We start from the raw sequence: 24,903 nt of genomic DNA, 5'->3' as shown, positions 1-24,903 counted from the left end.
AACACACATTAAAGCAGCTGGATTTATCCCCTCAAGACTATTAATATTTGTAAATCTTGACAATCCATCCAACAGTCTACAGTGGACCACAGTCGTGGGTTAAATGATCACCAAACAGAATGACTAACATTTGCCTGAAGCAAAGCCAAAGTGTAGCAAAGAAAAATGAAGACAAATGGACAAAAGCTACTTGATTATGAATGTTTGATCAATTTTGTGGAAAAAGAAAAGTCAGTCATACTTCTTTTAATTCATCAGGGGGTATTATTTTATAGTCTAATATTTCTTTATAAACAGCTTTCAATTGGTTTGCCTATCATTGTAAAAGATTGCTTTTTATGATTTTTCTGTTTCAGTCTGCTATGCACCTGATCTGCATCATCAATTCATGCTTAGTGGCAACATGTAGGGCAATCATATGAGATAGTCAGTGAGGAAGATGATGTTTTCACAGTAAAGGCTCAGGGGTCAATGCTTACATTGTCACTGATGACATTTAATATAATTAAACTGTGACTATTTTTGATAATTGTTATTTATTTATTTATTTATTTATTTATTTGTTTTGTCCTGTATGATTTTTAATGACTTAATTCTAGCCTAGACTTACAGCTAGATATGTTTTTGCATATGAATGTTTAAATTAACCTAGGGTTGTATTTCTTTAGCCCTTTTCAGATTTGCAAGAAAACATCTTTTAACATTTTAAACAAACTTTCCAGCTGCTTTTATAAATTTGCTGTATTTTTGAATGATACTGGTTATATTTAGTAAAAGCAAAAAACCTCCACATGACATTGTGAATGGTCAGCCATACAAACTTTCTCCTCCGTGGACCCATAATCAGTGCTCTTTTTCCCGTCCACGTGATTTTGAAATCCTCTTCCTGTAACACATTTGCAAGGGAGAAGAATCCAGATCGTGGGTGGTGCCAGATGTTCCCTGCGGCAAACAGTGGTTCCCTGCGGCAAACAGTGCTGAAGCTAGACAGTCTCTGAACATCTGTGGAGGTGTGCTGACTGAAAAGAGAAAATGTTCCACAAAGTTCGAACGTCAGCTTCACATTAGCTATTGTTACATCTGATTTGTGAGTGAGGCTTTTTAGCCGCTGATAAAAACAGCAAGTGTGGCTTACTTCTGTACCAAGCAGCGTGCTGTAGGTTGATTACAATACTGCTGTCCACCCAGGAAAGTGTGCGTGTTCAGAGTTGCATGCCTGGAAAATATGCAGAGAAGAAATAAGAGTTGATACCTGTCTGTCAAAGAGACTGAGAAATATCCCTCTGTGTTCAGAGTGTGTTCTGTCGTGGGCAGCTGGCCACAGGCAGTTGAACTAGCAGCAGCATATCTCTCCAGTTCATTGGTGTTGGCCTTTGCCTTCCTGGCTCTGCATATTCTGGCAGCGATTCAGCCCTTGTCCCACAACATTAGACTTCTCAAATTAACATTTCATGTGATGGCATCGTGGTGTGGGTGTGTGACAAAGCTTGCCAGCACAGAAATGAAGCAAGCTGGCACCAAATGCTCTGCTAGCTCTCTCCTTCTCTCTTTCCATCCCACTGCAACAACCTTGAACCAGTTTGTTAGCATCCCAAATGAACAGCATTGGTGTTGAGATTTGAATAGCATAAATAAATGAATGAGCAAACAAACCAGCACAAGCCCGACATTGCTCTAGTGGCAATCTAGGGCTTGCACTCCCTGTGTAATGATCTGCAAATAGCTGGCTGCTGAGATAAAATTCAATTGAAACTACAAACTGCCACTGTCGACCACATGGCAAATAGGCTGTTATAATTTCAACCAAGAGATTTGCCATGCACCTGTTAAAATCCAAACACTTTAAGTCAATAGGACTGCTGGGTAATATCATAACAAGGCCACATGTTGCCTTGTATTTTGCATCCCTGTAAGGGTCTCATCTCATCACCAGTGACACAAAAGCTGAAAACATTAAACGGTAAGAAGTGCAAAGTGGATGGATTCTCTAGTGGGTGCATTCAAAACTGACAGGGAAATATAATATCGTCTTTGTTAGTTAATGTCATGGAAATTGCCATAAATCTACATGGCATGTAATCTCCATTACTTTCTGTGCTTTGCAGTTTGTGTTTTTTCTGTCTTTGTAATCATTAGGCAAGATCTTGAAGGTGAATACCTTTAAAATGAAGAAAGAATAGGCCAAACCCGAGGCACAAACAGTTATGTCTGAGTAGTTCCTGTTCTGCTCAATTAGATTAAAAAAAAAAAAAAAAAAACTTAACCTAAGGTAAACTATCAATCCTGTCTCTGGAGCTGTACTTGTTGGTTGTTGAAGTTATCTTAGACACCACTGAGATGGATTCAATGCCATACATTACACTAAAAGTCAAATTTTAAGCTTTCCACTTGGCTAAATTAATTTACCGCGTGGACATTCATCCACACTAAACACTGATAATACTCTTACATCTAATAGTAACATGTTGTTCATGGACATCTGCTACACACAGTAGGTGAAGCCAGCCTGATGCTGAAGAAGAGCTCAGTTATCTCAAAAAAAGCAAAGCTCTCTTTACTGCAAACCTTCTGCTTCACCATGACCTCAGCTCTCTGTCACAGTGCAATAACATAAACACATTTCGTGTTATATTTAATCGTGAAATGAGGTCAACCTTCCCATCGCTATTTCAAAGTAACTGAGAAAGAATGTAAACACCATTACTGTGAAGTATATACTTAAAGAAGGTTTGATGCTGATTGGCCAGTGTTTTAGGTCAAAAATCAAATGGTTAATGTTCGGTTAAGGAGGGCATGTCAACGTGAAGTGACCGAAAACAAGCAGGTTGCATTTCCTTTGTATATTACATTATTACAGTGACTCTCACCGCACTGTCCGCTTAAATGGCCATTTCTACCTCTGACAGGCTCTTTAAAATACACAGTTCTGGCTGACCTTGTGACTCACTTGGAGAACGACACAGAGATCAAGCATGTGAATGAATGTTTATCCCAGGAACACTAAAGTAAAGGGGCTCTCAAAGGGTGATGCTGAATGCAGCTAGCTTTTTTTGTGTATCAGGCGGATTGAGGGTAGATGTGTGTTGGAACAAACAAAACTACTCTTTCAGCAGTGGTCAAAGCTTTTGGTTGTAGCAGTACTGCCTTTCCATTAGACACAGCATATATAAGTGCAGTCCTCTTGCATTGCTTTGGCTGCCGCTTTTGCTTTTTATTCCAAAGCAAATACTATGTCTCATCTATTTTTTCTAATCCCATTTATTTATTTATTTTTATTTGGGTAATTTTTTCTCACCCTATTTGTGTTTACACAGCTACAGAGAAAGTAAATTGGATTTCACTTCCTTCACAGTGAAAAACCAAAGACCACACAGTACAAAATGGTGATTGAATATCTGGTAATAGGAATCTCTATAAATTTGAATGTGTAAATTTCAGCCTCTCGCTCTGATGACAGATTTAGAATTTATCCTTCGAAATGGGCTCCGTCATTATCTGTTGTTTGTAACTCATCACTTTTCCCATGACAGCACTGTGAAAAGGACTTCGCTTTTACAGCTGAGCACTCAGGAGAGGACTGATACAGAAAAGTATGTAAGCTTCAATTCTAGGTTGACATGCATACAATTTCTGGAGTGCTTTAAATGGGTTTCTTTGTAGGGAATGTTTTCTAGGGTTACAATAATTATTCACAGATGGAAAAAAATAAAAAGTGGTGAAAACCTCTGACAAAAGTAGCAAAAATGATTAGGTTTTATTATAAAATGAGGACATCCTGTTAATTATTGCCTATAATGTGTGAACAGAACTTCTCGTTTATTTAAAATTAGAGGTGAGGCTACTCAGTCAACACCTTGTATTTGCACAGGGCTGCAATGTGAAGTTTAAATTAAAAAGTGTTGCTGACAAGAGATCTCTTCCTAATAAGGCGCAGGTGATTGTTTTTAACAAAACATTGGGAAATTAAAAGGCACTCAGAGAGTGCATCCACCTGGCAAAGCTAAAACCTGCCTCGCACTTTTAAAGTGATCTGCACCTAATTTAGTGAGTTCTCTTTCCTGTCAGTGCTCCAAGTTTCCAAGTCTGCTTCATTGCTTTGGCTTAATCTTTCTGATAGACATATGGCACTGAAAATGTACCTCGATCCCAACTTCAGCCTCGGTTTAAGAGAAAAAAGCTTTAGCTTTCCTAAATCAGCTAAACCGTTCGTCCGACTTTAAAGCAGTTTGAAGCAAACGTGAAGTCCCGACCTCACAATGAATACTTTTAGTATATGTCTATGTTTAATCCTCAAGAACTTCAAGAATTACCAAATCTAATTATATGTAAAAAGGGAAATGATGTGTCAGCAAAATTTGAATGTTGGCTTGCTCTTAATTAGGCGAGCATCTTGCAGGGTGGCGTGTAGTCTCCTTAATTATCTCTGCGCGCGCTAAGTGTACTGTGAGACTAAATCTTAATAAGATGGGATGAGATTAAATTTTATTGATCTCTGTGGGGAAGTTGCAGCGAAAAATAAGAGGATGGTGTGCTCATATATGTGATATGTTAAAATAAATAAGCTTAAAGGATCATTCAGATTTGTGCCAAACTGGAATTATAATAGCTCTGGTGGCTGATATTACTAATTATGTGGCATTCACTGTTTTCATTTCTGAGAGTGTCTCCGCAGGTTGGTCGAGGCTACTCCAAAGAAAAAACATTCACATGGTGGAAAATGGAAAATGTGGATGTGGTACTTTAATTATTTGATGGATTACAGGGAAATTTGCTCTGTTTTCTTCATGTATTTTGTTTTATTGTCATATTTCTCACTGTCCATTAGCTTGATTCTGCCAGAGGTTTTGTCCCGTTATATGCAAGGCTTTCTTCCCACTCCCCCAAATGCTCAGTAATCTATAATTATCTGTGGTCTTTACCCTAATACGTAAAAAGTGCTGAAATTCTGAGATAACTTATTATATCATTTTTATAACATTAGCAGCCTCAGACACCAAACAGCTAGACAACATCAGTGTCAAGAAAATGTGCCAGCTGCTATAAAACTGTCTGCCTGTAGTTTAAAAAGGTCTGAAAAGAAATATAGAATACCCAAAGACATTAGCTTTTTATGCCACATCAAACCTATATTACCTGCATTACCTTCAGTGCAACTCAACCTCTAAATGTTAAAAGTCAGAGAAGTCAGAGATTTGAGTGTTTTATGCAAAGAAGCCTTAATGTAGCCTTAGCCTGCTAGCTTGCAGCTTAGGGGAGTGTGTTGCTGAGTTTTTCTTTCTCTTAACCAACAGCTTCTTTCTTCTTTTCTAACCTATGCAGCAGCGTAAGACCTGATGGCAGGTGTTTAAATCAACATACTTTCCCTTTGACATAGCTGCTGAAAGTGGCTGTAGACTTTTAATCTTGTTAAATGGATTATGTAGCTTAAGAACTAGGAATTTTCTCAACTGGTGAAGAAACTTGATATAATATATGGAAATATCTAAAGGAAATACAATTCAGGACTGTAAACATAACTGATCAGTAATGAAAAAAGCACCCAGAAAGTTTAGCACATAATTTGGGCGTAGCCTTCTAATTGAAAACACCACTCATATCACTCTATGTCAGACATTGAAATCAGTTTTTTTCTGTCCTACTTAATCTTAATCAACATAAAGCTGCCTGTCATTAATCCTCTTTTTCTTCATTCACTCAGATCAATGTTTCCTTTTCCTGAGCAAAGATGGTAATTAATCCCCAGTCCAACAGAGCCTTCAGGCATGACTATTTGACAAAGACCCTAATCAATGCTTCTGCCTATTCTTCTACCTTTAGTAAATGAATAGCTTTTCTTTTTTTTTATCATGTTTTACATTCCATCGAGGGAATCGATGATTCATATAACAGCCAAATAATTAATGTTTGAGCACAATCCCTGAAGAAAATCTGAACTGTTGCAGAACAGTTTTAGAACTTCGACCTGGGAGCTCATAAATGTGGTTGGAAGGGGTTTGAATTGATATGCTTCCTATTATGCTTATTAGAATTATTTCAGTAATAAATGGTCTATACGGGTGTCTTTTCACTTCATTGCCCCCCCACCCATTGACTCACCATTAATGACATTTCTGAAGAACGATGAATAATTGATGTTATTACTGAAGAACCTTATATGGGAGAAGTGGAACTCGGAGGAATCAAGCAGGCTGAAGACTGGCAAGGCTAGAGTAGCCTGGGCACAACAGATAGGGAAAGGGCTAAAGGAGTGAATGGGCTACTGCCTTTTTATCAAGAGTAAGGTGCATGAAATTGGCTCTTAACCTCCCAGTTAGAAGGTTTAATTAGAAATCATGCTTTTGCTACAGGAGGGGGAAGAGCGGGGGTGAGTTGTCCAAACAGGGTGATAAATGACTTGTGGGACAGGAGGCTTTGGAGAGATGGGAGGAAACAGCTTGGTGAGAGTGAAATGTGGGTGACAGCTCTGGTCGAGGTAGGTGGTGAGACAACGGGTCGAGGCAAGCAGGAGATTGCAGCTGAAGTGCAAACGGCACCTCAAGAGCTGTAAGGGGTGTTATCGACACAAACAACCCGCAGGGCTCCCAACTAAAGAAGCTGAAATAGTGGCACACAATTTGGATGTAAGAGCAAAAATATTTATACATGAAATATGCTTTCAGTTCTTAAGAAAAGGCTTTGAAAATGAACTGAAAGGTCTGCTACCAAATATTTTGTTGACGCTGGAATTTATTTTATGGGTATGTTTTGCCTCAACTATCTGAACCACAGATATGCTTTAAAATGATAATATTCAAGAGCTGTGACAATTATTGCTTCCTATAAACCTATACCAGTGCATGAGTAAGGCTCTTATTCAGACCCAGTGATAATAATGTGTTACAAGGTTACCTAACCAGGTGTTGGTGTGAGCATGGATTGCAAAAACATATGACTCATCCCTTGTACTGTGGCATTAAAACAGGCAAGGTGGCAGACAGCAGTGTAGCTGAATGCACACGTCTGACCCAGGGACACAGATGCTCAATAAAATTAAAGCAAGGCAGACTGCAAATGTTTTATTCAGTCTTTACAGGGCCACCTCCCCATCAAGTAGCCATGTACAGTTGTGCAGTGTGTTTCTTTTTCGCTTTTTAAGCCTTAAGGGTCATAAAATTTCTGCTGGCAACACTCAACAGTTATTTCTGCTGATTGATTTGGCGTGACATTTAGACACACCCTTTAAAGGACTGGAGCTGTGTGAGCTAAAATAGGTCACAGCCTTTATGCCAGCACAGTGAGACTTTCTGCTGAGAGCGAAGAGAATGAGCGCACTGCTTAAACCAACATCCTGTTCAAAACCTGCTCTGTGTTTAAATCTTGCCTAGGGCTTAAAATCCTACTAATGGAGCAGGCTCATGTCAAATAGATGGAGAAGACAGTATGAGGGATTAGAGGGTCTGATGGGAAAAATGTGGTGCGCTTCTAGATACTTTGTCTACACGTTGGAGAAAACTTTTTTTTCACTTCTTGGAAACACGTCCCAAATCGAGCCTCTCCAGCACTCAGCGAGAGACGCCTCTGATCTTGCCACAGTGCGCATCGTGTGAAAAGGTCGGTGACTGCAAAAGGGCAGACTGGTTTCAAAATACAGTGAGAATGGGAATGACTTTTTGTGCCTCAAGAAGTAAAGCTCCAGCATTTCTGTGTAAATCTACATTCAATACTAAAGTATTTATCAGATAATAATTCCATATTTCTTTCTTTTGTTTTAGCCAGTTTCAAGCCATATGTACAATCTGCCTGATGATTGCATCTGCAAATCCAAGCTGATATTCTCTCATTTCGGGTAGGGATTATACTCCCTTGAGGATGTCCTTATGAACAGCTGCAGACACTGCTAACCCCTTGTTGTTTTTTGCTTTGCTACTTTCTATAGTGTGCATGGAAAGTGTAGTAGCCACAAGTCCCCTCGGACGCCTGTGCGCTCAGAAAATAAAGATTTCATTCAAAACTGGAAGCTCCTAACTGATTCTACTTGGGCTGTTTTTCTACCTCATTTGTTATCATTTGATATGCAGACGTGCCTGAAGTAATTTTTTTGTAATTATAAATGGACAAACCTGACAGTGCTTATTTTTAATGTGAGGACCACGTCATGGTTCATCAGTTAATCTCTGCAGTGTGAGCTTAAAAGTCAGAGGCTGTGCAAAAAGGCTGATAGTAAACTTGCAGTGCAAGCCTTCACAACATAGAAGGTTAATAAAAAATGCACAGGGGCTCCCGAGCTTTAATAACAGGAAGCAAATGATGTAAATTACATAAATAGCACAGCTGGTTTGGCATCCCACTAATTCTCCTCCAACCTTGTTCCGCCCGTACTTAACTCTACCTTCACCAAAAAATAAATAAATAAAAATAACTTAATGTACTTCATCATTTAACGGCAGACATATCCTTGAATCAATGCCAAACAATAATCTGTGAGTCTCATATCAAACAAAACCTCCAGCGGTTAACTCTGGGGCAGCGATGACTAGGAGGAAAGCTGATATACAGTAAATATCTAACTCCCTGAACTTCACCACTTTCTAATTATATTAGGATTAATTGGCATGGTTCTGAGGGACTCCGGTTAGTGGTGTTAGGGTATTAATGTACAGCACACCTTGTTGGATGGACCCTGGACTCTGTTGAAAAGCCTGTTAATTAGGCCTGTGGTTAGGTGTGATAAAAAAGGGAGCAGTACATAAACAGGACCCAGCAGAGGAGGGATGCATAGGTCACCTGCTACTGGACCCCCGACAGCCTCTGCCTGTATCACACAGGGCCACATGCTGCTCCTCCGTCTCCAGGAAAGGCTGACAGGGAAACTTCACACAGAAGAGCTACAGCTACACCTAATCTTCTACCTGTCCGACTGATTTAGTTAAAGGCGTATTTCCCTGCAAACTTCTTCAGTATGTATCTGCACCGTGCAGAGATCTAATGTCTGTCATAAAGTTAAACATCGGCAAGCCACATGGAGATTTTTAATGAGACTTTTGTGCTCATTTCACGCACAATATCTGTCCTTTTTCCTTTTTTTCCCTGCTGGTCTCTGGTCTTTTCCTCTATCCTTCAACAGGGAGAGAAGCTCTTACCATCAATCAGCCTTTAGCTCCTGTGGACTGAGACAGTGTCACGCTGGGCTCTGTGTGTTGCCAGATAGGACCACTGTGCCCTCAGGTTACCCTTACACTTCTAGTTTGACACCCCTGATATTTGCTCGCTACAGAGAAAATTGAAAAATACATGGAAGTTTGAAGTGGGCACACAGGAGTCAAACTTTTGAACCGTGTTTTCTATCAGGGTTAGGAGCCAAAGAGGCTGTTTCTGTCAATCATTAATTGCAGTCCTTTACAGCCAGAACTTTTCAGATGCAGTCAGCGAGAAACTGTTTTATCGAGAACAGTCATCTGGTCCGTAGAGGCTGTCATGATGCATCATTTAAAGTGAAAAAAAAAATTGGATTTTAGTTGTTGTCACAATGAAAAGCAGTCAGTGGGATAAAGTGAAATTGCCTTATTGTGAACAAGAACATGAATGTCTCATGCTTAGAGCGCAGGGACAGAAATCTGAGGATGGAAAAATGTATGTCTATAATGTCAGTAAGATGAGTTTATTTTTGCGTATGTAACATATTTCCTTCGCATATGGCCAAGCAAATGCTGTTTAGTTGAGTTTGGATTCAGAATGATTAGCAGATTAGTGCCAGATGGTCTAAGAGGCCAAGTGAGTTTCAAAGGTAAAAGAGAGTAAAACATGCACATTATTAACCAACACTGATGCAAATGCACTTTGACACTGGACACAATCTCCTTGTGATTAGTTGCCTCAGAATGCAGTCCAAACAGTTATTGAATTCTGTCCACTGATTATCCCGGCTAATGTCGCTGTCCCTCAACTTGTGGAGGAAACTATCCAAAACTAGACATCACCATCATCGATCTGGGAAGTACATCAAGCTGTAGTCAAGCTGTTTTGGTTTGAGTAATGCTTCTAGTACATATACAGCTGGATGCCCAGAGAAGTCAATACAGGGGGCAGTGGTATCAGAATTTACTTGCTCAGCTACTTAACTTCTCAGCCTCTGCTGAACCCTGTAATGTTCCCATCAATACATACAAAAGCTGTGCAGCCAGACCAAGAGATTCTTATTTTAACCCATGTATTTGAAATTCCATACATTCATTTTTTAAATTGCAAGTATATCAGGTTGACATTTGAGGAACAGAATGCAGGTTATGAATAAAAATAGTAAAGAGGATGTAAAATCTTTCCCTGTTCAGTCTTCTGGTTCAAATCTTGCTTTGTTTGTTTTTCCTTTTTTCCACTTAGTTGGCCCACTTTACATTACAAGGTATACATGAATCTTGGATTTACTAAAAACATAAGCTTCCCCTTTTTTGCTCATTTGATTTGGTTTTTGTTTGATTAATTTGGCTTCATTTTGCAATATAACTAAGGTAAAATATCCGACCTTGGGTTTATACATGACAAATCTCACAAATGCACGATTCTGAGGATGTGCAAACACAGCTGCCAACCTTTCAAATTATTAGAATGAATTCAGTGCCAGAACTCATCCACTGTGGAACAGCTCCATGAATGCTTTCCAATGGTAAAACCTTTGCAGCATGTTTGTCCAAGGTGCAACTTGAAAAACTGATTTGGCATCAGTTTTCCAGGGCAAACCAACTGGAGGTAATCAGCCCCCCACTTGTCTTCACACAACATGCAGCCCACTGATTGCTCCTCCTGATCCGCAGTTATTTTCAGCCTGTAGAATCTCTCTGTGGCGCTGTTGATGGGCCTCCTCGAATGCACATTCCTGATTCTGGATGGACTATCTGTGGTGCTTATGTGTCATCAGAGAGGGCCGTGGATTTTCTGTCCTTCCATTTACGGATGCTGAGTTCTAATTGAAATTGTTTGTCACACTCAGGAAACTTTGGATTTTGTTTTTTCTCAGTGTTTTACACAGTGTGAGTGTGAGCTTTTATGGTTGAATAATTATATATTGGGTGGGGTGGGGCTCACTGAATAGTTTCAGTAGTGCCCACCCAACACTGTGGCTGTTAAAGCCCTTTGTTTTTTCCAAAACATCCATCCATTCTCTTCCGCTTATCCTTTTCATGGTCACGGGGGAGCTGGAGCCTATCCCAGCTGTCTTTGGGCGAGAGGCAGGGTACACCCTGGACAGGTCGCCAGTCTGTCGCAGGGCTAACACAGAGAGATAGCCTGCCCATGGGCAGTTTAGAGTTACCAATTAACCTATCCCCACTAACTGCATGTCTTTGGACTGTGGGAGGAAGCCAGAGTACCAGGAGAGAACCCACACAAACACAGGGAGAACATGGAAACTCCACACAGAAAGACCCCAGCCTGATGGTGGAATTGAACTCCGGACCTTCTTGCTATGAGGCAACTGTGCTAACCACTGTGCTGCCCCAAATTTTGTATGCATATTTTGTACTGCACAGTTTATCATAGGTCATTATTTACATTTGCAATTAACAATAACTTACCTGAAATTAGCACAAAGTACGTGTCTGTCTCTGTGCAGTTTCTTAGTTCTCTGAGACATAGTTAAGAGCTCTAAACTGCATTTGAGTGAATCTCTGGCAGTGGAGACTATTGTAAAGTGCACTGCGACAACATTCTGGCTGACAGGCTTTATTCTTGCTATAGCACCACTCCTGCGACCTGTCTTACCCACCTACACAGTGACACACATTCTTCACAGCTCAGTCTGGCTTCTGTTTTGACTGAATTCAGCAGGCTTGAGTAATTCCTCGCCCAATGTTCATTCACACACACACGCACACACACGCGCACACACGCGCACACACACGCACACATTTGTATGCAGGCAAGAAGTGATCATTAGCTACATCTGGTGATCCTTCCAGCTGAACAGAAAGTTGTTTATGGGAATACAATATCCCAAAGCACAGACACCAAAAGATCTTGAAATGTCTTCCTTACTGTGTAATTTGAAAAAAGACACTGTTTTAAACGTATGTGTCTGCCCCAAATATAACCTCAAACTATTCAATAGTTCTTCTCCAACTGTGTTTTCTTGCTTTTTACAATCCTCTGAGCTAGAAGTCTTTTAAGGTCAACTATTTGTTTCTTCTGACCGCTCTTTTCATCCTTCTGTCAGAAAAATTTTTTTTTTCCTGCTCTCTGGATGTATTTCAGAGCAGCTGAAGAGATATTACTTTGCAGTCTCCCTATAATACAGTATATCATCACATTTTCTTGGTTGGCTTAATTGTACTTTTACTTGGTGACCACTGTGTCATTTGGATTTTTTCTATTCTATGCCTCGGCAGGTTGTGTGTAACAAACCAGCAATCTAAGTTACATGCACATTATAAATACCAAACTGAAAGTGTGAGGGCATAAAAAAAAAGATTTGTGTTCTACTCATGCACCTCTACTGGGCAGTCTTTACACCGACGGCTGCAGGAATCAAAATAAGCAGAGACACATCTGGTGATAAAGGTCATGGAGGAAGGAAAAGCACATGAGGGATGTTACTTACCAAAAAAAGAAAACAGCTTTCAAAAAAACTTCATACAGGGCTGTCCATAAACAGAAAATATAAGAAGTGGCTGATCAGTAGATACAAATTTTGACACTCTAGTATTTAAAGGATTAAAAAGACAATTAAAAAAAACCTAGCTGTATTCAAACAGCTCTACCTTATCCATTTCATGCAAGCAGTTTAGACTTTCTCAGGGGTACCGTGGTTTGGAAATCTAATTATAGAACAACACAGCTAGTTGCTGCAGGGAAAGGGAGCTGCAATGTCCAGCAGACATACTACACTAATATGTTCATAATCCTCACTGACTTCCCAAATGGTAATGGTACAAACAAATTCAGATACACTGAAGGTGTCTGTTTTTTTCATGTCTCATAAAACATGTTCAGCAGATCGACTGTGTTGTTCTGCTTGCTCAGTTGTTTTCAGCTTCATGTTCATGTAATGTGTTAATGGGTTTTATACGTCTTTTGTGTTCTTCCATTACTGTGAGCTTGCACAGTACCACCAGTAAGACTTGTTATTTCCAGGGTACATGCAGTTTAGTGTACATGGGGAAATATTTCATGTGAAGAAATAGCCAGTGGTTCAGACGTCGGTAGCATTCAAACTAATTTAACTCTGCTCCATTCTGCACACACTTGTTTTTTGGGAAGGAGTGGGGAAGTTCTGCACAAACGCACACTTTTTCTTTATATTTGTGAACAGTGTTTTGTGGGGCTTTGTCTTTATTGAACCATCTTTTATGTTTCTTCCAGGCAACACGTGTTGCAAAAGCAGTACTTCACGTTTGATCCTGTCACTTGATTACATTTCCTGCTTTAGTGCACATTTTAAATTTCCATTTAAAAAAAAGAAAAAAAAAACAGTCAATGCTGTCGGGGAAAGTGGTGTAATTTTTCTGCCCTTGTCAATAAAGAAGCGATGCAATAAAAGCTGATGGAAGTAGTTCTTTTGAATGGACTGCTTCTTCTTGTACAATAAACTTTACCACAGAGCCATTGCAAGACTCTGCTTTACCTGAAAGACACATTCTCACACACACGTATATATATATATATATACACACATATAAAAAGAAAAATAACACAGACTTAATGGATGACGCAGGCCTGTAATCATCTCCCCCTGATGACCTTCTGTTCGTCAGCCTTCTCTCTTTACAAAAACCTTATAGAGTGCACAAGAATACAGAAGCCATATAAAATACTTTCAAATCCCTTAATGTCATTTTAGCCAGTACACCAGACAGTGATAGAAGGTTTTCCCAATGTATTAAATTCACCATTTAGAACTTCCGCAGCCACTCATAATCCACTCCTGTGTTGTCCATCTGTGTGCTCACTATGTTCCAAATTCTCATCATTTTGCCAAAATATGACAAAATGTTGCTGCTTACATGTCAAGCTATTGCTTTGATCAAAGCTCAAAAGCTCAGCCAGAAATGGGATATTTAGCCATATTTGAACAAATCTATGAGTATCTGCAACATACTGAGATGGAAAGCTGACAGGTTCTGCATCTGATAACAGCTTGAGCTTGGTTTTAATTTCAGAAATGGATTTCCCATAATTTTAATGCTAATGTCACAGCTATGCAGACTTTACTTGCATTGCACCGATAAAGTCTTAATAAAGGCAAATCAAGATAAACCTGCTGTGCAGACATATAAGCATGCAGTGAGAGTGAAAATGGAAAGCCTTACAGACACTATAGCAGCCAGTCCTATAGCTTTACTGAATTTTAATTCAACAGCTCAGACTCATTCTTGCTTTAAGCCATGTGGGATACCACGGGGTACCACACTGGCTTTGATCAAACAGAGCAGGAATTAGCCTGAGTTAGCACTACTTGGCCTCAAGTGAAAACACATAACAGTGATTACACTTTATTTAAACAACTGAAGGGATTGGAGATGTTACTTTACTTGGACCTGGACTGATTTCTTTATCTTCTCAACTTCAATCTCTTGCTTTGCTGTCATGTTTGGAGCCAGAAGGCTTGATCTGCCTCAGTGGTGGTGAGAAATATTCTCTTTGAACAGGTTCTACCTAGTGTCAGCAGCTACATTGCATGGATTTGCTTATGGCTTGACTTTTTATGCTTAAACTTGAGCTGTGATCACTAACTTATTAGACAAAAAACAGCATGCATATTAGTCAGACCATTTTAACCAACCTGAATAAATTTTGCGTTGGCGATAAGATTCTTGTGTGTGTGCACTGCCAAGTCGATTAAGCTGAAACTTCAGTATAATGAATGCAATGGGGAAAAAACGACTTATGACAATAACTGAGGCTAATCCAGGAGACTAAGAATAATTAATTTGTACAGAAAATCCATAACGTCAGTTGTGGAGAAGATTACTAAGACTTCCCATTTATTGGTTGTCACTCTTATTTGGTGTCTGTTTGATGACACTAGATTGGCACATCAGCTGTTTACAGATGCATGTGTTTTATGGGGTCATGTGGCTTACAGTTGCTGTTCTTATTGCAACGAGAAATCCTTAAGAATTCAGAGCTAGCCATATCAAGCTTTCCATCTTTACTCTTACAATACAAAAATAAAGTCAAACTAACAAAGACTGTAAATCATGTTTAATTCCAGGCCCACACCAATATTTGTTTATCTGTTGTGTCAAATGAATATAATGCTGGCTAAATGCTCATATTTACTGTGATGGAGTGCTGAAAAGAATGAGAAGATAATGAAAAACAATCCGAGAATTTCTTTGATTCTCTGGTACAAAGACGAACATGAATAACAAATACAATTAAATAGCAAACCAAAAAATATTAGCGTGGGTTAGAGTTAGGTAACTGTTGTTTTAAACATGAATAGTGACGCATCATTTCATCGGTACATCCCATTTACCCACATAGTGCCTTCACTTTTACCATTGTTCATCAGATTTTCACTGCTGCTACATTTTCACACCTCTCCTCTCAGTTGTTTGTATCATTGTATTAATTTGCATTAACTTGCATGCAATAATAATATTCTGTTTTTGCTTCTTCTTTTCTTCCTCATTAGAGGGACAAAAATTTTGTGAACATAAAGACTCCTTAGAATATCCTCACTTAAGTAAATCACGTTTGGTCTTCAAAATGCTCTGAAGCTGTGTACAGTAAGCATGTCAATGTTTTTTATAAATACAGGTTTGGCAACTGTGTACTAGTTTTCAGCTAAACACAAAAATGGATGACTTTAAATATAATAAAAAAATATGCACATAAAATCAGCACATTTTTAACTGTACATGTTGTTGTTTGGCTTATTTTTGGCTTATTCTTTTAGTTTTGATTTAGCTTGCAGTCAAGCAGATTAATTGTTTGCAGTCCCATCACAAATAGGTTGCCAGGAGGGTTTGTGTATTGACCCATCAAGAAAGCATCTCTCAAATGTAAGCAGTGAAATATCAGAGTTCACTGTGCAGATGAAAAATTGGGGGATTTCTTCCATCAGTCAACTAAAGCTAGAGAGGTATGGAACTCCAAAGTGTTCAAAATTAAATAAATAAATAGGTCAAGATGAAATAAATAACTATGTGAATAAATAAGACACAGATATGTAATGTGAGAATGATATTGTGAAATAATGGAACACATTTTGAAAAAAATGCTCATTATTGTGAAACATATTACATTCTGCTATATAAATTTTCTTATTATTGTGAAATATTATTTCATGGTCATTATTTTTCACAATAACAGAGATTATTCCTGAGGCATTTTATTTATTTCCAGCCGTTTATATTCCAAAATGACCTTTTTTCAAAGTCAGTCTTTATTTCAAAATCCCGTTTTTCCCGATGGTCTATTTATTTCATAATGCGACTTTTCAGCAGAATGACTTTGTCTGTCAATCAAGAAAGACGGGGCGGAGCCGGTTGTGTGATTGGTTGCTCCTTTACTCAGACATAAGTAATAGCACATGAATTGTCGATTTAGGTTTAATGGTGCAATGCGTCTCCTATGCAGCTGGCGGCAGTATGCAGCTCAAAATAAACTTAAGGCACCGACAAATGCAAAACACTGGGCGCGAATAACGTTACAGGTGTATCAATTCTTGTGAAGGGCATGGCTGCAGGAAACAAGTCCGTTTCTGAGTTACTCAGAGAACTTGCTAACCGCTTAGATTGAACGTCTTCACCTCAGTCTGCGTATTGCAGCAGTGTACTGGAGATGAAGTGGTCCCTGGTCCAAGTTCTCATCACAACCGCACAGTGTTAACGTTAGCAAATGCTAACGCTATCACAGCTAGCTCCACTCCACGAAACGCTGTTCAGGGTAAGTAACGATATGTTATTATTGCTTGGTTAGTCTGTCTGTCTGGCAAAAATGAGCTTTTTAATCAGTTTAGTCACAGATTTTTTTTTAATACTGTTTTTTATCATAGCAAAGAATTCTATAAATTAGGTAAGAGAAAATAATTGTCTTCTGGGTTAATGTCTGTATTACTATTTACATTGTTGTAGGTAATAGTTATTCATGACTGTTTTAAAGTGGCTTATCTTCTGTGCTAATATGGAAGACAAGTAATCTATGTGAAAGAAAAGAAAGCAATTTTAGTTCAACGTAGTGATTTTGTAAGTGGGTATAATTTGAAAATGCTTTTACTAGTACAGTGGATGTTCTTTAAATATTTAACATTTAAAGTGTGTGTCACTTTACAGACTCCAACTTCAGTTTTGGTTTGGTCTCACCGTTGTAGGTCATAACACAAACAAGTCGTCAAGTCAAGCAGCTGAGGAAAGGGCTTAAGGAAACCATGGTATGGCCGCTTCTGACAGAAAGATCAGACATCATTCCTCCTTTCTTACCAAGGGAATCAGAGACTGCTCCCTGTTGTGAGGTAAGGTCAGGTCACATCTTTTAACATCTGAATAGTAAAGCTATTTGGTTAATTTATGAAGGATGAACATTAATTGTTGACACAAAACACCAATATACTGTTTTGTATGCGTGGGTTAGTTGAACAGCTGGGTTACATTTAATAAAAATACACCTAATGTTGCTGATGCTCTTAAGACTACAAGATAAGTAAAGCTATAAAATGACTGTGGCCTGCCACAGAAGATGAAGATGAGGAAGAAGAGGAATGCTCTCGAGGATAAATGCAGAGTGGCAGGTTACCTTCGGTCCTTCATTGAAAATGGTAAGTCTGCTGCGATAGGTATTTTGCCATTGGTTTTCTCTGATTATACTTTGGAAAATTACATACAGTCCAGTGATCTTGGGTCATTAACAAAGTACACTATAGTAGAGCTGGGCGATATGAGATTTTTTCATATCACGATTTATTTTTATTTTTATAAAAAGGACAAGAGCGGTGAGGTCTATCGCAATAGTTTAATTTTTCTATTGAGAAAAAGTTATTTCGCAATACATATCGTTATCGTTCTATCGCCCAGCTCTACGCTATAGTATAATTTTGTTTTGTTATTTGCTCCATGCAATACATAAGAGTGGTGGCATTATCAGTTGCACTAGAATTGTATGTAGACTACTTTTAGCTTTGTTAACATAAAAATATCTATAAAAGCTACAACAGCAATTTGAGTGGGGCAAAAATGTCTGGTGCCCTGTATGTAAGTGGTCATCTTTATGGTATTTCTCCATAAAAGATTCAAAATAATGAATATAGGATGTCATTATAGTTTAAAACAATCTTCTGTTGCAGCATCTTGTGCACAACAAAAAGCCCTCATCAAGTTTTGGACAGGATGGGAAGTCTTGCCGAGAAATGACTGTGGAAGTGGTCAACAGCAATCTTCCAAAGTCTTCCACCGGTTTTGAAGTACTACGTCTTCCTGCACACTACTGTACCTATGAGTCATTTCTAATGGACATTCAGGTGTGTCTCAACTCTACTGACTCAGGTTTTGGTCTGGTTTACGATTGATTCCATAACCACATGGTAAAATTAGACCATTTCTTCTTTCTTGCATCACATTACTGTACTCGGTGTTCAAAGAAACGGACAATCTAGTGAGTTCTAGTTCTTTTTAATACACTTGACAGTGAAAAATACAGAGTACAGGTGTGCATTTATGGCTTTTTTAATATAAACTGATGAAGAGTTCAGATATCAAAATCAGTTGTTCACTGTACATTATAAATTACACAATATGTTTTGTTTATACTCGCTACTGATACAAAAAAAATTTCTAGAAAAAATTATTTGAATTAAGATGTTACACTACTCTGTGTTCATTGTATTAAATCTGCTCAGAGTTGACATGTACTGTATATCCAACCAAGAAATGAATATCATTAAAGTGACAGCTGTATAAAACAAATCCTGTTTTATAGCCACTCACTGTTTTGTTGAAAATGAAATTGGTTATGCTGTTTTGAGTCAGTATTAGCTACAAAGCTGTAGAAATTTAAAAAAAAAAAAAAAAAAAAAAATCCTCCTGACATAGAAACTGATTAAATGTAATAATGTCTTTCTACAAGTGATTTTGAAGTATTGGTAGCACAGCAGGGTCTTGTTCATTCAGTGCATCTGGGAGCTGAATCTCAGGAATGGTGATCTCATTTGATGGGCAGCGATTATGTTGTCCTGTCCAGTCCACACCATAATCCTCATCAACCTGAAAGAGCATGCACATGTTTTAAATCTAAACTGAAGAGGTGTTTCCTGCAGCTGTTCCTAGATGGACTTATTGAGTCTGCCAGGGCCTATGTGAGTTGCTTAGGCATTGGCTACCAACTAATTATTCATTCACCCATTCTAGGTCAGGATTGGTTCTCTTCAGGTATAACAAATTTAACTTTGTTTAAAGTATTGCCATCTATACCTGACAGGTGGGATAAAAGAGAATGGCTTGGGAGGCGCACAGCAAATCTCAAGTTTTCCAATTAATGCTGAAAGAACCAAGGATGTAAATGTATTCTTGTTTTAGCTTTACCGAAGACACCAGAGAAAGTATATCTATAATGCTGCTGAAATAGACAAAACCATTTCAATAAACTCGCTATTTAACATCAACCTTGTTATGCGTTATCAGAGAACAATCAACTGCAAACAGCAATGAAACATTCAACTATGTACTATTTAAAGCACTAATGACCCTGCTGTCTAACAAGATGTGATAAGTAAGTAGACTGTGGAAAGCTGGTGGGTCTACTCTCTGTGTAAAAGGTTCCTACAGGCTCCACTGACCCCAGTCTCCGAGTTAACACACTAACAGCTAACACTGCTAAACGTGTCTCAACGCCGAGATGGCGCCGATAGCTTTAGCCGTAGCTGCCCCACTTAGTTTAGACAGTAACAAAAAAAAGTAAGCGATAATAATTCATTGTCAAACGTTATAATTAAGGTCAACACCTAAACAATGCTGTGTACAGAATCACACAGGTGCTCAATTACAGCATAAACTTACCTTAGACCTTCCTCCGTCATTTTCCTCCTAATTGTGCTCGGAGACACAGAAAATGTATCGGCAATTACCCCGATGGTTATCCCGGACAGCACTAAAGTCCTGAGTGCTGCACCGGGATTTCTAGACGTGGACGGCCAACATTTGAAGACTGTTCTTCCTCGGCGTATTCCAAACGAACACGGTGCTGAATTGATCTTAAACCTTCGACAATGCTGTCATCGATGCGAACATCTTGAAGAGCAATTATCATCCCAAGCATTTCAGAAACATCTAAACGACTCAAAACAGTATCTACAGGTAAATGATCCCTCTCTATCTGATTTGCTTAAATGAGCAGAACTGGCTGAAGTTCACACCAGTCCGCCATCCTCCGTGACTTTTGACCTAGCACGCTGTTGCTAGCTGCAGTAGCCGTCCGCGGAGCCGGTATCCAGGAAAACTAATCGATGGTAAACGATAAGCCAATAGGTGCAAAGGTCCAGCCCACTTACATTGATTGACAGACAAAGTCATTCTGCTGAAAAGTCGCATTATGAAATAAATAGACCATCGGGAAAAACGGGATTTTGAAATAAAGACTGACTTTGAAAAAAGGTCATTTTGGACTAAAAACGGCTGGAAATAAATAAAATGCCTCAGGAATAATCTCTGTTATTGTGAAAAATAATGACCATGAAATAATATTTCACAATAATAAGTAAATTTATATAGCAGAATGCAATATATTTCACAATAATGAGCATTTTTTTCAAAATGTGTTCCATTATTTCACAATATCATTCTCACATTACATATCTGTGTCTTATTTATTCACATAGTTATTTATTTCATCTTGACCTATTTATTTATTTAATTTTGAACACTTTGGAGTTCCATAATAGAGAGGTGCTCTGGTAAATGAGAGGTAAATAAAAGAAGGATATTTGCTCAGGCTGTTATTTTTTCCTCCTTAGTAAATTACCAACTAGAGGTTTTTGGGTAAAGTCAAACCTTAGCTTGGTTATTAAAAATCGTTTTTGCTCTCTGTTTTATCTGTTTTGCTTCATAAAATTATTTTAAAACATTATTGGCTTCAGGAAAACATGGACCTGTCAGCAGCACTTTTCTTCAATATGATACGGTCCTTTCTCTTTCCTGTCTCCTGCTGCTCCTTCCTACACCTACATCACCTTTTCTTGACACTAGATAATACACTGACAGCCCATTACTGCTTATCACATTCTGTCCTCCTTAATCAGTGATGCCACAGCCACATCAGAATATCTTATAATGAAATTTCAGCCCTTTTCTGATAGAAGCTTGGTCACATCATTAAAGCACAATCAGAAGTTTTGCCTAACCCTTTGATAAAAGTGTGTCACTGACTTACCTGATTTTTGCTGAATACAAATACAAGCAGCAACTTGGATAACATAGCAGTGCAGAGAAATACATAATGGAGGCTCGGTATGGTGTTGCACATGCAATAAAGTTTATTATCCAGTGCATGGAGGTAATAAAATGGACAAGCACTGCACAGCATCCCTAAAATAAATAAAAGAGCTGCCTCACAGCTGACTAATGCCTACTGCTACAATTACATGAATAGGCCCCATAGCAGCTGCTAAACTCTACAAGTGGTCAGAACGGTTGCTAAGCAAACACCAACTAAAGTAAGGCATAGATATTATTTTTGCGCAGTAGACTAATATGAGCAAGTCAATTTGCAAAGTGTAAAAAGGAAAAAGGCTGAAGAAGGCAACCCGTAGGTCTGTTTCTATCTATGAAACACAGGCTCTCTTCTTTGTGACCATCTCTGCATGTATGCTGTGACACATACTAGCAGTAATTTCCAAAGAAAGTGCCAATGAATAAAACTGTGCCAAGAATCTTAGATCTTTTCTTTTTAGGACTTGTAAAGACTAAAACATATGTTGCATTCAGGAAAGGTTTTCGTTCAGTCACGTGACCTATTGCGCCAGTCCGCCAGCCCTATCGCTACCTGGTCTTTATGCTGAGCTGTCTCCTTTATGTGTTATTTTAAGGATCCCTCACTGTGAGCATGAGACACGGCATTGCGAAGTAAAAATGTAACAATGTTTCATATAATTTGTGAAAACATATATAAAAGGAAAAGTACAGTGAGAAAATGAATAATCTTGTGGTGGTTTTCTATCTAATTTATTAGCACTTGTCTGATATCAGTGCCTCAAAGCGACAGTCATTAGGCTGCCAACTGCTGTCATTTAGAGTCACAGTAGTTTCTCCTTTTTCTCCCTTACACACAGGTGTGACGCTGACAGGAGACAGCTGAAGTGACAATAGTAGTGAAATAGTATTTAGCTGTGTTGACAACAGCAGCTTACGTTACATTACTGTGTGAAATGAAAGCTTAACAACAACTGTTACACCGAGCCCGCATCTACCTCGCTTCTCAGTTGAGGTCTCTGACCGAAAATGGGGAGACTGCAAGTAAACGAGCGAGCGACCTAGTGAGACAGAGAAAGCATGTTGTTGTTGGACCCTTTCAGTTATGTCAGCTCTCTTTGTCCACAGTTTGCACCTAAGTAAAAGCTTTTGTAAACATACAAACAGAAGCTGCTAGTGTGAAAAGCCTCTAAAATGCTGTCATTCTACCACTGGCTTCCTCCATGATACGTTAGCTCTACTGCTAGCTGCTGCTGTTGAATGGAGCTATAATTACAGATCTGAATGGATCACCTCATTGTCCCTTGAGTCAATGTCCATCCATCCTTCCATCTATCCATCCACCCATCCATCCTAACTCCTCCTAGAGGGACTATGTGAAAGAAAGGGAGCTGCAAGAAAAGTTTTCAGTTCAGTTCAAACAGTTGATTCAAGTTGATTTAAGATCCTACAGTAACAGAGGAAAAAACTCAAATAATCAGACGACCTCCTTTGAGCAAACACTTGATGACAGAGGAAAGGAAAATCTCCCTTTTAGCAAGAAGAGATCTCTTATTGGTAATCTCATTGGTAATCACTCAACTCAAAGCTACGGAACATTTATCCCAAGACCTGTCCGATATAAACACTAGTAGTTCTAATACTACTTTTAATTAGTATTAAAAATTGGTTTCTCACCAGTAGTCAATTAAAGTAGTCTCTAGTCACTATGTCACAGATCTATAGCCATACTTCCTGTGTGGAAGTAGGTTAAGCTAACTGGCAACTCTCCTTGCTCCTCTTCTCCCTATTGTCCATTTGAGGCATTGAGAGATAGATTGTAATGACAAAGGAGGGCTGTTTTCTGGGTCATAGTAGAAGAGAAGAGGTGAGGAAGCAAGGCAAGATAGTCAAATGAATTACACAACAAGCTTTTTTTGTCCACCAGGAGGCAGACAAACAGCAAAAACATAATTGTTAGTGACTTGTTATGTTCTTGTCTCATCATAGATCGAAGAAAAGGTTTGGAGTACTGCCATGATGTAACCAAGTATGCAAATTTGTGCTGTGGAAAGTAAAGTGCTAAAAGAGCTGAATGCAGATTTTGTAGTAGTATGACTAGTAACTCTCCATTCAATACCAAGATTGTTAAGAGAATTATTAAGTATTTTACAAGCACAGACATTTCAAATAAAAGTAAATCGCTAATGTCATTTTCTTACCTCGACTTCTTTGTCACAGCTGTTCTTGTTATGCTTTTTAGAGCAGTATGAATTGCACTGCATTTTCTAACCCTTTCTAAACCCAGCATTGATCATTTTACAAAGAAAATGAATAAATGTAATGAAATTACTGTATTTTGTGGTGTATTGAAGGCACCGCAGTTACACAGGCATAAAGGAAGAAAACAAGGAGCTGACCTCAAGGCAATTTCTACTGAGGCAGAATAGCTAGGTTTCATTTGACGTAGACGTGACGTCGACGTAAAGCGCGAAATTTGACTGGCGGTCGGAAGTGAAAAAGATAAGCGCAAAATCACAGACAGACAGTACGCAAAATGCCTATGTCCTGTTGTGTTTACGGATGCTCCAGTAGGTCGACCAGAGAAACTGATAAACGGTATTTTAGGGTACCAAAAATAGCCCAACGAAGAGGAGAAAAATGGAAAATTCTAACCGAAAAACGTAGGGAAAAAATGGATTTTAAATTTACGTTTACAGTCGGGAGGAGCAGAGTCTGCCAATGCCCGTGTCTGCAGCGACCACTTCGTCAGAGGTAATGTTATGTTTGCAAACGAACTTATTAGCATTAGGTTGTCGTTAAATTCTCGTTTACTTAGTGCTTTTAAGTTAGTAGTCTAATATTGACTTGATTGGGACTATAGGCTGCCCAAGTGCTTTGGATGACGAAGAGTCGGAGGACTGGGCTCCGACGGTCAATCTCGGCTACGAACGAAAACCCAGATCGGAATCAGTTCTCAAACGAGAGAAAAGAATGAAGCTTAAGGCAGAACAGCATCGATGTGCAGAGGCGATTTTGGATATGCAACAGACGGCTGAGAATGGTTTACCTTGAAACAAACAACTGTCACTCTAACGAAGTCCTAAGGATGTGGCATGTTTGTTGACGTTAAAGCCGCTACCGCTAACTGTTAGCGTGTTTAAGATAAAGCAATATAAGAACAAACACTCACCCTTGCAAACACCAAACTGTATCCATCACGGAGACGTTTTGTTCCAAGGTTGTGGACCCACCCGCTGACAAAAAAATTGTACGCCTCCAGACTCTTGAAAGCTTTCATTTGCTGCCTAGTGTAGTAAGAAGTCTGGAGGACCAAGTAGTTGGTGATATCCACAGCCTCGATAGTAGGCAAATCCTTTACTTCTGTGGTGTATTCGGACATTTTCAAAGAATACGGATCACGTCCGATATATTTTTTAACTATCTGTTTATATCTCTCCCGAGAAACGGGATCTAAAGTTGCACAATAGCTGCTCTCCTGACTCTCCACAGTGTCCTCCATGTTTACTTCCGCCCTCCACTCAAAAATCGC

At 38.9% G+C, this 24,903-nt stretch overlaps 2 protein-coding genes and 2 long non-coding RNA genes across 6 annotated transcripts in view; 2 read left to right on the top strand and 2 right to left on the bottom strand.

The window, feature by feature from the left end:
- Positions 1-952: 952 nt before the first annotated feature.
- Positions 953-24,903, bottom strand: LOC308401328. Its single transcript, XR_013972532.1, has 3 exons — positions 24,544-24,903; positions 1,136-1,216; positions 953-1,019 (listed from the first exon to the last, which is right to left on the bottom strand). It is a non-coding gene; the product is annotated as an uncharacterized lncRNA (long non-coding RNA).
- On the top strand, positions 16,514-19,162 carry LOC308400807 (uncharacterized protein). 2 transcript variants are annotated; one of them, XR_013972417.1, is made up of 4 exons: positions 16,514-16,863; positions 17,250-17,428; positions 17,650-17,731; positions 18,257-18,412. XR_013972417.1 is itself a non-coding variant. In XM_080888787.1 (4 exons), exons 1-4 carry the CDS (start codon positions 16,816-16,818, stop codon positions 18,370-18,372), a joined length of 387 nt encoding a protein of 128 aa, XP_080744913.1. In that variant the 5' UTR covers positions 16,526-16,815; the 3' UTR covers positions 18,373-19,162. The 2 variants fall into 2 exon arrangements, 1 of the variants encoding a protein (XP_080744913.1); XM_080888787.1 differs by having other exon boundaries at positions 16,526-16,863; positions 17,288-17,428; positions 18,257-19,162.
- On the bottom strand, positions 18,566-20,393 carry LOC308400808. Its single transcript, XR_013972418.1, has 2 exons — positions 19,965-20,393; positions 18,566-19,172 (listed from the first exon to the last, which is right to left on the bottom strand). It is a non-coding gene; the product is annotated as an uncharacterized lncRNA (long non-coding RNA).
- cxcr5 (chemokine (C-X-C motif) receptor 5) overlaps positions 23,725-24,903 on the top strand; it is a 59,038-nt gene continuing 57,859 nt past the window's right edge. Inside the window, exons 1-2 of one of the 2 annotated variants that reach the window (XR_013972528.1) lie at positions 23,725-24,125; positions 24,235-24,547. The gene's annotated coding sequence lies outside the window, so the exon portion shown is untranslated. Of the gene's footprint in view, positions 24,126-24,234; positions 24,548-24,903 lie in introns of those variants that run through there. The other variant, XM_080889482.1, reaches the window with a different exon arrangement.

This window comes from Rhamphochromis sp. 'chilingali' (genome assembly GCF_963969265.1).
Source record: "Rhamphochromis sp. 'chilingali' genome assembly, chromosome: 8".
In the NCBI taxonomy this organism is placed as follows: domain Eukaryota; kingdom Metazoa; phylum Chordata; class Actinopteri; order Cichliformes; family Cichlidae; genus Rhamphochromis; species Rhamphochromis sp. 'chilingali'.
The sequence above is the reverse complement of the archived record's forward strand: the minus strand, read 5'-3'. Positions and strand labels throughout refer to the sequence as shown.

Bases quoted from the DNA above. Each gene is read 5' to 3' on its own strand.
- LOC308400807 (XM_080888787.1), top strand. From the start codon at position 16,816: ATGCTAACGCTATCACAGCTAGCTCCACTCCACGAAACGCTGTTCAGG. The intron at 16,864-17,287 runs GTAAGTAACGAT...TCACCGTTGTAG, and splicing joins TCCACGAAACGCTGTTCAGG to GTCATAACACAAACAAGTCG. The intron at 17,732-18,256 runs GTAAGTCTGCTG...CTTCTGTTGCAG, and splicing joins TCGGTCCTTCATTGAAAATG to CATCTTGTGCACAACAAAAA.